The sequence below is a fragment of the Lycorma delicatula genome, chromosome 7 (assembly GCF_047948215.1).
Source record: "Lycorma delicatula isolate Av1 chromosome 7, ASM4794821v1, whole genome shotgun sequence".
NCBI classification, from domain to species: Eukaryota; Metazoa; Arthropoda; class Insecta; order Hemiptera; family Fulgoridae; genus Lycorma; species Lycorma delicatula.
In genome coordinates this window covers 105,947,662-105,963,951 of record NC_134461.1, presented here as the reverse complement: position 1 = coordinate 105,963,951, position 16,290 = coordinate 105,947,662, and the positions used below count along the sequence as shown (strand labels likewise).

Genomic DNA, 16,290 nt, shown 5'->3' with positions numbered 1-16,290 from the left:
TTGATTATTTACTTTTTCTTCATTTTAAAAACTGGCTTGCACCACAAAGGTTTGATACTGACAACGAATTGAAAAATGGCATTACTTGTGGATTTCTTGAAGAGTGAATGAACAAGCTAGTGAAACGCTATAAAAAATGTGTTGAAGTTGAAGGCAGCTTTGTAGAAAAGTAGTAAATAAATGTAGTTTTTATGTATAAAATAAAGTTTGTTAATTTTTTTTAGTTTCGTACTTATTTCAAAATTGACCTTATTTTAAAAACACACCTTGCACATATGTACATATGTTGGCCTGTTGTTTTTACATCTCCAGACCAGATGGACCGATTTGAATGAAATTTATCATGATGACTTCTGTAAATGGATCATAGATGCTATTTAATTTTTTACAACTGGTCATGGGGGTCATCTCAAAATTTTACTCAAGGAAGAATAATTATTTTACATAATTCTTTACTTGTATACTTACATACTTTAGAATTCTATAGTCTCTTAAGGGTAAAGCCTCGGTAGCCAGAGTTGTATAATCTACCTAACTTCGCAAGGAAAGTTATAAAACTCTGCTGGCTTTTATTTATTTTATATGGGAGTGGGTAGATAAGTTTGTTAAAATTATTTGTCTGTCAGTTTTATAATTCAAAATTCTTTTTTTTATAAGTAACACACACACACACACACACACACACACACACACACACACACACACACACACACACACACACACACACACACATTCACACTATATATATATATATATATATATATATATATATCCTCCTTTTTATGTGCTATGATTGAATAATAAAACATAATTGTTACAGGAATTCAAATGATTCTAACAATGAAATATGCAATTTTCATAATTACCTTAATAAACATTTTTTTAATAAAAGTGAAGGGGCAAGATACAATTATGCCTTATGAAGAAACACCAATTGATTCAATAGTACAAGCACTCCAACCTAAGGTAAGATATAAAATAACTTTTATAAAAAAAAGTCACTGAGGAGCTGAAAAACTAACAAAATCCTAAAAGAGTCAACTGTTGACTAACAGTTTTAGTTAACTTATAGCTAAAAATATATGAATTCCACCCCTTAAAACCATTTGAGTAAATAATAATAGATTATAAAGATCAAACATATAAGTAATGCTATCGACAGGTAAAAAAAGGAATTTGCACATCATTTTTCAGGGTAAGTTGAGGGTAAAACTTTGATCCAAGCAGTGTCACAAAATATACAACCACAATACAATGTTACAACCACAATTCCAAAAAAATTAAAAAAAAACCAGAAGTAAGTTAAAAATCCATATTAATACTTAAAAATAATAAATAAATGAATTATTAATAATAATATAAACTTAGAAGATACTAAATAAATCAGATACATATATATATATATATATATAATTATTATTATTATTATTATTATGCTTTTACGGCCAACATGGGACCACTTAAGTCAATTTTAGTTGGATCTTTTCTGAGATAGCGTGTTATTTTACTCTTCCGAGCTGCCCAGTATTTCTTCATCCGTTCAGATCTTGCTTTCTTTTCTTCATCCGTAAACACCCTCTTCGTTGTATTTTGTCATTTGTCTGTCTTTTGTTTAAATCTAATGCTTTTGTCTTTTAGCTTTGTAATTTTTCCAGTTTTATTCTGTAGGTCAGTCAGGGAAATTCCCAATTCTTTCATATCTTCTCTAATTTCTTTGATCCATCCTACTTCTAGATTTTGGAACCAAAGCTTTTCAATGATATTTCTTGACAGTCTTGTTTCCGGTGTCCTTATGAGATGACCAAAGAAAGAGATTCTTTTTTTCCGCATAGTATCAGTAACAGGCTCTATTTCTCGATACACCACCTCATTTGGCACAATCCACCATTGGCCTTCTTTTTGGTGTTTTTTATTGATACATGTTCTTACAATTCTCCCCTCTATTTTCAGAATTTTTTCAATTCGGTTTTTCTGAGTGATTTTGAAAAGAGTCTCACTTCCGTAGGTGACTTCTGGCTGTACTACAGTTTTATAATGTTTAAGTTTTGTTTTAGCAGAAAGGCATTTTTTATTATATGTTGACCAAGTTAATTTTTGGGATTTAATCATTTTATTTGTCCTGTTTTGCCATGTCACCTTTTCATTTAAATTATAAGTTATTATTTCCCCTAGATATTTAAATTGTATTACTATTTTAATTTTCTGATTGTTTACCGTAATGTGCTCTATTACCAGAGGATCTATGGCTATTAGTTCAGTTTTTTTGAAAGAGATATAAAGCCCTATCTTTTGTGCTAGGTTTTGAAGGCTCATGATTTGTGTTTTGGCTTTTTGAATATTATTTGCTAAAAGAGCGAGGTCATCTGCAAATCCTAGGCAATTTAGTGTGATGGAGTTTTTCTTAGTACCCATTTTTATATTTTTGGGATTTATTTTATACCATTTTCTCATGACAAATTCGAGGGCGCAGTTAAAAAGGAGTGGTGAGAGGCCATTTCCTTGCCTCAATCCAGTTTTTATGTAGAAGGGTTGAGAGAGTTCACCTCTGAATTTCACTCTGGACTGGGTATTGGTTAAAGTTAATTTTATCATGTTTACGAGTTTAGAGTGAAGGCCCAGGTTTCTCAGAATATTCAGCATGGATGGTCGGTGTATACAATCATAGGCCCTTTTAAAGTCGACGAAGGTGATTATTAGTTGTTTTTTCCGTCTTTTATATAAGTCCATCATAAGTTTTAGGGATATTATTTGCTCCGGGCAACTTCTCCATGGCCTAAATCCCCCTTGGTATTTCCCAAGTTCCAGTTCAAGTTGGTCTTTGCATCGGTTGTATATGATTCCCGACAGGATTTTGTATGTGCAATCCAGGAGAGATATGCCTCTGTAGTTTTCCGGATAAGTTTTATCCCCTTTTTTATATAATGGATGAATGAGGGCTGTGGTCCAGTGTTCTGGAAGTTTTTCTTCGTTCCATATTTTCACGAGGCATAGATGTAGGGAAGTTTTGACTGAATAAACTGATGAATGTTTCCAGAGTTCTGCGAAAAGCTGGTCTTCTCCGCTTGCTTTGCAGTTTTTTATTTCATTTAAGGCTGCGAGAACTTCTTGAATTGTTGGCGGGTTGATATTTACTGGTGAAGTTTTAACTGAAGTTTCAGTGTCAATCTCAAAAAGCTCTGGGGGGTCGTCACAGTTGAGGAGTCTATTGAAGGTTTCTGCCAAAATTTCAGCATTTTCTTTATTGGTGTGGGCCATATTTCCTTTTTTTCCTCTCAGCATAAGGGTGGGTGGTTCATATCTTTGAAGAGCCTGACCAAAAATTTTATAATAGTCTCGGGAGTTAGTTTTCTTGGAACTTTCTTCTATTTGCTGAATCAAGTATTTTTGGGCTTGTCGTTTGGTTCCTCTTATAATTTTCTGAGTTATTTTCCTTTGTTTGGTGAATTCATGGTTAGATTCTTCAGTTTTCTGGGTTTAGTGGTTGATCCAAGCCCGGTGTCGGTCTTTGAATGCTTTGTCACATTCTTCATTCCACCATTGGTGTTTTTTTCTTGGGTTTATAGGGCTAGTTCTTCAGCTATTTCTTTCAGTTGGGATGTCAGTTCTTTTAAATTATTAGTTAATTTGATTTTTTTTGTTGTTTCTTCAAAGATGGCATTGTTTATTAATTTATGTGGATCATAAGCTCTTTTGTTTTTAGGTTGGGATTTTTTCTTTTTATGCGGGGTGAATTTTATTTTAACTTTAATTAAGTAATGGTCCGATCCAGTATCTGTTCCTCTCAAGACTTTTAAATTATAAATCTCCTTGTGATAATTCCGGTCCATGCAAACATGATCGAGTTGCCATTCCCCTTTTTTCCAATCTGGGTGTTTCCAAGTCTTCAATTTGTTTGGTTTTCTCATAAAATAGGTGGATTTTGAGATCATATTATGGTTTCTGCAAAATTCGACAAGTCTTTGGCCGTTCTTGTTAGTTTTCTTTTGGGCAGGCCATTTTCCGATAATATCACGATATCTTCGTTCTTTACCAAGTTGGGCATTAAAGTCCCCTATTAAAATCTTGGTGTGGGTCTTATTTATGTTGTTTGCAGTTTGGTCAAGAAGTTCCCAGAATTTGTCTATCTCTTCTCTATCTTTTTTAAGATTGTTTTTGTCATTGGTGGGAGCATGGACATTTATTATGGTGTAGAATTTATTGGCTGATTTTAGGGTTAAGGTTGAAATCCTGGGGGAGTAAGACTTAAATTCTACGACTGAGTCAATTATTTTAAGATTGATTGCAAATCCTGCTCTGAACTGTGGGCAATTCTTCATCACACGTTTCCCGGGGATTCCTTTGTAAATTCTGTAACGCTGAGATTCAAACGGCTCTCGATCGGTGTTTCTCATTTCTTGAAGTCCTGCGATTAGGATTTTTTGTTTGTCCATTATGTCTGTTAGAGTTTTTAGTTTGCCGGGTTGAGTTAAAGAATTAATGTTGTGAGTGGTAATGTAGTTTATTTGCTTGTGTCTTATCCTCAATTTTGAAGTTGTGTTGTTTTTGGGTGTTTCCAAACGCTCCGATTCATTGTTATCTTTTAAGCAGCTGCCCACCGGATCCGAGTGCAGCCTTCTCTGGTATTTACCAGACGTTAGATTATTTCTTAAAAGACCTTCCATATTTGACTTTCAAAGGCAAGTCAGCCTTTTATATATATATATATATATATATATATATATATATATATATATTTATAAAATGGAGGATATTAATGAAAATTATTTGTGAATGTAGAAAATGCAAATTTTTTTTAAAGTTGTATTTTAATTACTATTATTGACAGCTAGCCAGATTAGTTACATTTTAATGTTAACAGCTCCTTAATAAAGTTCCTGGCCACCATTCTGTAACTGGGTTTAATTAACAACTCATTTTGGCCTGCCAATCATGTATATAACATGATGCAAGTAGATTCATAAGAGCAAGGACACAATAATAAAGGGCTGAATCAAGAAACCTAACTGAGGTAGATAGAAATTTTGTAATATATATCAAACAATTTAGATGATAGGATTTTGTATTAATTTGCTAATACTCTGTAATAATATTTTATAGTACTTAATGATTAATTAAATAAACAAATAAATTATTTAAGTAATACATTAAACAACATTTTTAAAAACATTTTTGATCAGTGTTTCAAGATTTATTTAAATTGAATTACAATAAGAATAATTATAGAAAATACTATGTTTATATACAATGTTTTTGTATTGATTAATTTTGAATTGTGTTGGGAGGCTAAAAAATAGAAGAAACAAGTATGAAAATCTGAATTAACTGTAATTTACTTTCTTCTCTGCATAAAATCAGAGAAAATATTAAAATACAATAATGTTTATGAACATATATCTTTTTTGCAGTTTGTTTGGGCCAAAATTGATCCTGGTGTTGATCCTAAAATAACAGAAATGATGGTGGGAAAATTAATGAATGAGCTAGGTCGTTCAAATGTGCCACTTGTTTTATCAAGAAATATTGAAATTGCACAGCAGAAAGCAGCCGCATAATTTAGTGTTAATTTTACAAGATAGAAGTACTATAATTTGACAAACAGAAACATTTCTAATTTACAAGGGTAGATTATTTTTATCATCAATTTAATTTCCCAGTCTTAAAAAAAAACTATTTGCAAAATAGCTAATCTTATTTTATAAAATAAATATATTATTTGTGTACTGTAATTTTTATCATATGTTTTTAATGTAGAAATTGTATTTATATAGTTATGTGATTTATAAACTAAATTTATTTTTTTATTTATTTACAAAACAATTTTTTTTTTTAATTGCAAAGAATTTTTCATCTTTGAATAAACTACAATAAATATTCATTTTGTAACAAGTAATCATTAAATGGAACGAACATGATGTTAGGTTAAAAATATTTCAGTTCCTGAAATTAAGACATAAAAGAAAAAAAAAATTATATGAATTTGTTTGCTCTAAAAAAAGAAAGAAAACTTGTAAACATCAATGGTAAAAATAGTTCAGATAATCTGAATGAAAATTTATTTTGTTTTAGTATATGTTGATAATTTAATATATGTCTCCATGTTGGATTTAAAGGCCAATTTATTATTATTTTTCAGTGATTATTTATATCTTAATAAAAAGAAAGCTAACGAAAGGAATTATTTTTATCAATTTTGCTTTTTATTTATTTCTGAATTATGTGCAAAAACCTTAAATTATTACTATACATAATTTGAGTAAAAATATTTTTCATGAAAGAAAAAGAAGTAAACAATATGTTTTATGATGGCAAGATATTGTAGATGGATGTTGTTGTAGGAATCTAAAGAGTAATAAGTAGATAAATAGATTACAGCTTATGTCTTGGTGATTAAAAAACAAATATAAATTTAAAAAAACAAACAAATAAATATTTTTATTTTGGCCAATCTACTACAGGCTAATTTCACTTACTTGAGATGAAATAAAAAGAAACAATTTATAACCTTTTTTTTTTTTAATTTGGTTATGACTTGCAATATAAAAAATTAAAGAATTGAAAAAGTATTCTTTTTTTTTTTAATAAATTATTAATAATTTATTTATATACATAAAACTGTATAAATAAAGTTACTAATTATAAAGTAAAGTAATAAAGATATTATTTATTTATGTATAGTTACATATAACTATAAGTATATATATATATATATATTACAAAAATACAGTAATTAGGGGTAAGTTAAATACCATATTAATTTCCAATAACTGGTTTTCATGGTATCCTGCATCTTCAGTTGGTATTAAATTAATAACTGGTCATTTTTTTTTCAAAATTATGTTTTCTATAATGCAATTTTCAATGATATTTTAAGCGTCCATGTAATTTTGCTGTCCAGTTCTGGAATGATATTCTATTAAAAAAAGAATATAAAAGAATATGTTTTAATGTAATAAATATAGAATTTAATACCAACTGAAGATGTGGGACACCTCAAGTTTTGGAGGTTTATATTTCATATAATATTAAATTTTATTAAAACAGTGGTTAAAAAATTAATGAATTATTTGAAAATTCAAAAAACTATGAGTGTATATATATATATATATATATATATATATATAATTAATCATATTTTTAACATTTTTGTTTGATTATTTAAAATATGGGTAGAACAACAAAAATGTTGTCTATATGAAAAAAATAGGCTGCTTATAAGACTCAAAGTATAAGAAACCAGGATCTTGATATAAGTAATAAAGCCTTGTAGAGAAAAGACATAGAACTACTATTTAGCATACTAAGACTCTTTGAAATGCAAATTCTATATTAATTATAGAGATGACGTAAGAAAAAGAACAACTCAAATATGAATGTTATTAAATTAACAATGTTCTCAGCATCTCTTGTTGATTCACAGTCTATAAAATAAAATTACTGTGATAATTCTTATAACAATAGTTAATTATATGGGAACAGATTATCAGGTAAATCTGTAAAATAACTTTAATATTGACTAACAATTTTATACAATCGTTACCGCTGAAGGTAACAAAATTAAACAAGTGATGAAAAAAAATACATCAATATTCAATGGTATTAGCTCTACTCAAAGGTACATTTTGAAGAAGGTGATCTGAAATTAACAGTCAATGTGTCAATTAAGATACAATCAGTAATAAAATTTATACATTGATGTCAAACAAATTAAAAAAATACCATAAATTGTACATTTAGTTAAATGTTTGTAAAATATTCTGTTTCAAATGTCTGTTAAAATCTTGAACATAACTGTTACTGCAGGACAATCACAGAAAATTTTTGTAACAGAATAAAAAAAGAATCATAAAATCAGTGGTGAATTTGGTAAAAATATACTACTCTATATACATATATATATATATCTATATAAAATATGTTCAGTTTGAATTGAGAACCATCTCTGTTAGTTTAAATTAGGTTACTCTAAATATTCTGAGGAGCATATTAGATTTAATTTGGTCAAAATCAGTTCAACTGTTCAGTGATTGAAAACAAACGCTTTAGTTGGATAAAAAAAATAGTTAGCAATCACAATACTTTTGACACATTATCAAAAAATTAAAACTAGACAGAATAATGATACATTTCCCAAGCATTTGTACTACCAAGTAAAAACTGCATGTATTAAAAGATTATTTATTCTGTCATGAAATAAAAAAAAAAAAAAAAAAATACTGCCATAAAATGGTAGTTACATTAAACTGAGTTATTATTTTCATATAATTATAGCACACAACAATCATATCAATAAATCCTAAATTTATCCAGAAAAAAACATGTTATATTTTTAATTTAAGTAGTTAAAAAATTCAAATTGTCAAAGTAGCTTAAAAAAATATAGTTTAGAAAATTAAAAGTGAAATCCGATAACCTAAATGTTTATGCATTGTAGTAACGTTTTATAATATACAAGGACTGTGTAGTAACAGCAGAATCCTGAGTGTGTATTGATAACAGAATTAAGCATTATCAAAGAACTTTATAGACTTGTGGATGTTAAAAATAAAACCTTATTCTCTGTTTGCGATCAACACAATCTATTTCAGTTTGTTCATAATAGTTCTTAAGAGAGTAGTAGAAGATATTCTGCCTGCTGTTGTAGATTCATAAATTATAATTTATTTATTTATTCTTCTGCTCTATTTATATATATTTTATTATTCTACTGATAAATATTTATAATATTTAATATTTTATCATGCAAGCTGAGTAGGAGAATCACTAACAAAGACGAAAATAGAGATTCAACTTAATGTTAGAATGTTACAATCCTCAGAGAAATAGGATGTCTAAATTCCTTATCAGAATAGGTAAGAATGGATAGGCTTTGTTAAAATAAAGTGTACATTTTTGAGTTTTAACTGTAATGAATACAAATGAATCAGAGTATATGTTTGTACTCTAGGGAAAATGATGATGTTTTTAGTGAATGTACACATGTGAATTAGCATAAGCACATAATGGGTACAAAAACAGACTTCAAACCATACATATTACTACATACATATGTAGTATTATATAAAGTATTATTACATTACAATAAGTGAGGAGTTGAATGATACTAGATGTCTGACAGCCAGTCTTGTTTTAAGTAGCCAGTTTACATTCACATAAAAAACCCTGTAAAAGAGCTACATGCAATATCAATTATAAAGCCTAATGATCACAATTAACATTTCTGCTCAAACGGTAAGAAAAAAATTCAGAAAATTTTTATATATCTAGATATGTTTATATATAGTTATAGTTTTTGAAAATCTATAGAAAGAGAAACAAGAATAATAAACAATTATTTTATAGATAAAAAGAATAAAGAAAAAAGAGAAAAATTTCACTCACCATATCTTTGCGAGGATACAAGCTATTGATGTATAGTGCATTTCTCCACCAGTATTTATCACAGTTTGAATCATCCAGGCTAACAGGTTCAAAAACTGAATTGTTTTTTAACCATCTCATAACCAATGATGCTACTCCCAAAACAAACAAATAAGCTGGTGTCAATCTGAACAGAAAAAAATACATGTATTTTTATCTATTATCTATCACAATTCTTAAAAATAAAATCTACATTAATAATCTGAAATATTTACCTGAGAAATCGGTATCCAAGTAATTTAAAAAATTTAAGAAAGCTGAATTTAATTTCAACAAGTGCACTTCTATTGCGTGTAGGTCTGTCAGATGATTCTTTCTTTTGGCTTTTAAAGTATAAATATGTGACCAATAAACCACTGAAATGAAGAAACAAATGTGCAAAATGAAACAAATGATGTAATTAATTATATAAATCAACAAAATATAGACAACACTAAAAAAATCTTAAACCTACAACAATTTAATAATTTTTTGTATTATTTGAAGACAGTAAGATTCGGTTTAAAGAAGGATGCGGGTTTAGCTCTAAGTACTACCTCATCCTAATAAAAAGCTTTTTATAAAGTCCTAAACTTTGATTTTTCTAGCTCAACTTTTATGTACTTCAAACTACAAAAATCTGCTTAGCAATCTATAAAATCCATAAAACAGATTTCATTTGCTTTTATTACACAATTGTATGATGGTGTGTAGGTTTATCAATAAAATAATTATCAGCATATTGCTGAGTAAATAGCCTCCTTAAAAGTGATTGGCCTTCTTAAAAGGGATATTGGTTGTTTACAAAGCTTGAAGCTTGTGCATAGGAATATGAAATAGAAATTTTGTAGCATATGAACAAATGCCATGCCTGGGATTTGAACCAGAGTCTTTTGGATGAAAGGCTGAGTTGCTACCACTCCACCACATTGGTTGTTTGGTGAAGTGGTAATGAAATCAAACAGTGGAAAAATATTAAAATCACTTATTACAACAAAAAATTAGTCTTAAGAGCAGACTCTACTCCTAAGTGTATGAAAGGCTAATTTTTTTACTGAAGTTGTGAAATTTTTTTTAAAGAACAGGTAAAAAATTACTTATTATTATTCCATTCCTTTTGTATGAAAATTTCTCTAATACTTTAAATGCACACAAAAATAATTACACCCTTTAATTCAAATTAAAAGATGATTTAAAAGCTGAAAATTCTTATACCAGATATTATACAAATCTTGCCTCTGAAAAATAGTATCAGGCAGACAACAATGTGATAAACACAAATTCTTTTTCATTATAAATCATGGATTATCAGATAATAATTAATTATAACTGCAGTATGACAAAAAGTCTCAGTTTCTGCCAAACTCAATTTCAGAAATTATGTTACCAAGAACTAAGGTTAGAAAATCAAAATTTTAGAATGAATTTAAACTTACCTAATGAAGAAAAATGTATCAACTGAAAATGTAGCATTGCTTACTGTTTGGAACATAAAATTACGTTCTGTCAGAGTTCTCAGTGTTTTATTTTCTGAAAAAAAAGAAGAAGATATACTGTATAATATAATGAAGAATAACTGCCTTCTCTTTTTTAACAACAAAAGATAACATTATTCAGAATAAAATGGTACTTTAGCATTAATTATACAAGTATTTTTAATATTCTTGTCATGTAAAGAATAAAGTTTGTATATTTGATTCTCTAGAGTATTCTAAACACCATTGTAATTTTAAAAAATCATACACTAAACAAAAGCTTACTTCTTTCTTACAAATTGCTTACAAATTGCAGTATTTCAACCATCCTTTTCCAAAATGTATTTTAATTTTACAGACAAGTAAAAAAAAAACGTTATAGTATCTCACTAGTTCAGAATCCTTTACAGCTGTCTAATGCTCTCAACTGAAATTTAAAAAATTAAAATACTGCAATATTTTTAAATTTCAAATAGAAGTTGCTTTCTTTAGTTTAAAGAGAGTTAATTCTATAAAAGCTGATTTGTGATCACTCTGATAGGATTTATTTTAGAAATCTTTCAGGAAAACTAGTGAAATTAAAAAAAAAATTGCTCTGATTTTGAACAACTTTTATTTATCAAACATTTGAATCTACATAGATTTGTAATAAATTTTTGTAGTTATAATATTTATAATTTTTATAAATGGGTTTTGATAGTTACCACCAAAAAGGTGAACCAAATATATAAAACTAGTTTTGTGAAAATTAAAAAATTCATCAACATATGTTATTTTTATTTTTTATTTCTTTAATCAGGGTGTTCATTTTACAGGGGGTATAATTTGGCAGTGTCCTTATGTGTCATGTATTCTGTTTCTTTGATTTGTTTGTGTGGATTTCCTTTCCTTTTTATTTCCTGGGTTTTATTCAAAGGATTTTATTTTGAAGATGGTGTTTTTATATGACTAGTTTTTTTTGTGCTGGTTTAACTTTCATTTATAGATTTCTTTAATTTGTTAAACTTTTTTTTCTATTGGTTTAACTTTCTTTTATAGATTTTATTTAATTAATTAATCTTCTTCTGATTCTTTTTTTCCTTATATTAATTTACTAGTTTAGTAAAAATAGTTTTATAAAAACATACCTGCAATTGCAAATACTTGTAAATAAGTATGGACCATAATAACCCATGCAAGACTGAGAAATCTTAAACCATGAACACAGGTAAGAGAATCTTTTGGTGCTGCACCACAGTGCAAAATTTTACGACTGTTAGAAAGCATTGAAAAGCACAGGAATATATTCTCAGTAAAACTTCTGGAACCTGTAAAAGAATTTACATTTTAAATTAGAAATTATTAGAAATAAAAAAAAAAAAAAATATTAGTATCACAGAATAATACTATACTTATGTATACATATAACCTATTGCAGTTGTACTGAGACTCATACAGTACAAAATAATACCATGTTTGGCAAAAGGGTTGTGTCAGCCTATAATTGTTATGGAAAAGAAGTGGAGATTTTTAAACAATGAAAATATCACATTAAAAAAACTTGTATAATAGTAACATAGAAATAAGTTTTACAAATTTGCACTAACTAATACATTTTTGGCATGGGTCTTCAGATTTAAAATTTTTTAATATAATTTTTCATTGATCAGTTTAAATTCAGTAGCATTAGTGTGCAAGCTACCTTTTTCTGTATTTTAATCTTCAAAAGTCAACAGATTTCCTTCATAACTCTGGGGGTTAACAAACTAAATTTATGAAGTCTCTTTTCATTTGTCCAAGTATTAATTAAAAAAAAAAATGGAATTATTTTAATAGTGAGGGAAAGAATTAAATTAGAAACCAATTTATTATTTTAATATTCATAATAAATCTGCACATTATCATGAACAAATGAAATCATATACTGTTAGAGACCTACTAATCTCACAATGAATGCATGAGCTTGAGGAATGATTGCTTGCAGCAAAGTTAGTCAACAGAAGAGATTACAGAGTTAGAAGGGTAGTAGGTAAGGAGATAGAAATAGATGTGACTAAGAAATCTGCCATATGCTCCACAGCATTTGGACAAAGCAGCAACACAAGTAACCGCTGACCAAATTACTGGGCTGTACAAAAATATTAACATGTTTGACTAAATTATTTTTGGTACTTAGCTGGAAATTAAGATGAAAATGCTTATCACTTGTAACAAAATTTAACTGCTTTGTCGAGATCTGATGACAATTTACAGTTTATTGTTGAAATAATACCCAAACATATAATTGTAGTAACATACTGTCACATTTTACATTATATTTTTTCTCACACTGTTATATTTTTTCTCATCTAAAGATAACTTTATGTTGTATTATGGAAAATATTTTTGTTAAAAAAACTTTTTGTATCTTTTATTGTTTTTTTGACATTAAAAATTGATTAAGAAGAGGTTATATTTCATCCACTCCTTTTTATCTCTAACTTTTAAAATGTTTCCTGGTGAGACACTATCTAAAATTTATCTGGCCGATGTCTTTAAAGATAGAGAAGTATAAGTAAAAAGTATGAATAAAATAATATTATAATAAGGTTACAAAGATAAAACACAGGGATTGAAAAAAGTACTTCTTAAATAGGTGTTTTAACTGGATACACTTATCAGAAGTAATATAAAATGAACTTACAATAAAAGATTTACTTCTAAATTAATGATACTTACTTTTACAATTTGTACTACTTGTTGATAAATCAGAACCAGAATTATTGAGGTTCTGCTTATCATTTATAACAACATTAACTGCTTTATCGAGTGGTGATGACAATTTATTATTTCTTGTTGTAATTGAATCTAGAATTTTCTTTTTTGCTGCATCTTCGCATTCAAATATATATTCATATCCAGTTCCTATTATCATGAAAATAAATAAAATTGTTGCCACTGTTCTGTCAACAGAAAAAACAAACAAAAAAAGAAAATAATATAAAAATCATTATTTTATACTACGTCAATACACAATAAAGAATTAAAATTAAAACTTACATATTCTGAAAAATTGATTGTAAAATATGTAATTCAAATCTGCAGGATGAAATAAAAAATAAAATTCTTATATCATTTTCAGTATGCACTTTTGCTCAATGCAGGTGAAGATTAGATTGAATATGTCTTTCAAGTTGTGCTATATTAAATTGTTAATTTTTTTTCTACCATTGTGGTGTTACACAGTAATATTGTAATGTCCTTAAGTAGTATCATAATGGCAGCAAAATTATGAACATCATGTCAAAATAATAAATTTCAGGACTAATTTTCTGTCATTATGAATTTTTATTACTGTCTTCACTTTTTAAATAAACATTTGGTTTAATTTGTTTTTATTCATTTATAATAATTTTAATGATGTGGTTTTAACCATCTCAATAATTGTTTTTAATAATTTTAATAAAATGAAAAAATCTCTTGTCAATGAACATACGAGGGTCATTCAAAAATTAAAACATAAATTGCTGTGAAGCTAAAATAGTTTGTTTACTCAAAATAACATTTTTACTTCTTATGCTATAGCTCTAGAAGGGAAAGTATTTGGTCTAATTTGGGCATATGCGATTTTCACTGGATCTTGATGTTTTGACACCTAAAGAACCCAAAAAACCAGATGACATTTTTTTCCGGATGTTAATGTTCCTATGTCCTTGTGTGTGTGTTTGGTGTTGGCTTCTAAGTCATCTTATATATATCAGAACTACTGAACCGATTTTGACCAAACTTGGTCAGATTACTTCTACAATTTTCAATTTCCATTACTTCCATTAAATTTTCAACTTATAAGGTCAAGAGGGTGAAGCTGTATAGCAAGGTTACCCGCAGTATCTCAAGATTTTGCATAATTAAGGTCATATTTTTCTTAAGCACACTTGTTAATAATTAACAAATAACAATGTTTACAAAAAAACATTTTTTGCAAAATCGAACCCCCACTCCAAAAAATGCTCTAAACTACTGCTATATTGTGACATCTCAGGTGCGCAATAGAATTAAATAAATGAATAATATATAAAGTGTAAAAAAGTAACTTTTTCTGTTTGGGTCTCAAACTTAATCACCTAGTTGACTTGGTATATGATGCATTAAGCCTCATGGATACACCAGTCTGCTGACCTTACAGGCGAAATTTGTTCTATGTAAGTTGTAAAATTACATTAGTTTAGTTAGTGCTGACCATTGTTATTAGTACCACCACACCTGTGCAAATTATAACCGGTATGCGTGAGCACTTTAGTTAGAATAATTGAATTAAATAAACAAAAAGATATTATATTTAAATAAAATGAAAAATATTTTAAATTAAGTTGTGTGCATATGTGTATGTAAACCACTCATCAGAAAAAAATCCCATGAAGCTTATCATGTGACGAGAAAAACCTATAACTGTGTTGTTAGCTTTTTTTCACTTTTCAACAAAATCTCCAGCAACATTAACACACTTGTCCCATCTCTGAATCAGCTTATTTATGCCTGGTACAAAGAAATCTTTGTCTTGATGTCATACAATTTAGTTCATTTTTTTGACATTGTCATTACCATTAAAGTTCTTACCACATAGCGCCTCCTTGAGTGAACCAAACAAATGGAAATATGATGGGGTCAAGTCAAGACTTTATTTGGGGTGAGGTAGTACTTCCAAATGTAATTTGTCGATGATTTCCCAAGTTACCTGAGCTATATGAGGCCAGGTGTTATAAAACAGAATGATTCTTTGCGCTCAGATTTAGGATGCAAAGGGCTGCTGGCTTCACTTTGATTATAAGTATGTCATAATAGAATGTTAATTTTTCAATGATTTTCTAGAAAACTGACCAATACTTATAAATAAACAATTGTAAATATGACAACAATCTTTGTGCATACTAAAAGATTGTCATAATGATTTTCTCTTGGCAGGTTAACTCGTGTGCTTCCATTCCATGCTCTGTCTTTTTGATTCTGGTTCATAATGGTGAATTCAGGTCTCATCGCAGATTAGAATACTGTGCAAAAGAAGCATCACCTTCCTGCTGATACCATTGTTTCAACTTTCACACAAATGAAGTCTTGTCTCTTTATGGTGATCTATCAACCACTTGGAACCCATCGTGGGCTTGTTTTATCATATTTGAGCTTGTTGGTGATAACTGTTTATGAACGGTTTAACTTGTTTATGAATTGTACTAACATTTACTTGTAATTTTTCAGCTATAATTTCAACTGTAATTTGTCAATCTTCTTGGGTGAAAGAGTCTATGCAAGTTTTAAGTGGTCAAGTTGAAACTTCAACTGGACATCCACAACGGTGGTCATCAGTCACTGAAATTCAACTGTCTTTAAATTCTTCTACCTACTTGTAAAAATTTCTGTGGTTCATATATCTTGTCTGTGTTGTCTGGTCTTATGAGAGTAAATA

General features: G+C 28.4%; 1 protein-coding gene across 1 annotated transcript in view; it reads right to left on the bottom strand.

The window, feature by feature from the left end:
• Positions 1–16,290, bottom strand: part of LOC142327790 (nose resistant to fluoxetine protein 6-like) — a 275,777-nt gene that overhangs the window by 94,271 nt on the left and 165,216 nt on the right. The window contains exons 4-8 of the mRNA XM_075371127.1: positions 13,569–13,792; positions 11,999–12,178; positions 10,833–10,926; positions 9,633–9,773; positions 9,379–9,544 (exon numbers count right to left, since the gene is read on the bottom strand). Of these exons, the coding sequence (XP_075227242.1) occupies positions 9,379–9,544; positions 9,633–9,773; positions 10,833–10,926; positions 11,999–12,178; positions 13,569–13,792 (805 nt within the window). The remainder of the gene's footprint in view (positions 1–9,378; positions 9,545–9,632; positions 9,774–10,832; positions 10,927–11,998; positions 12,179–13,568; positions 13,793–16,290) is intronic.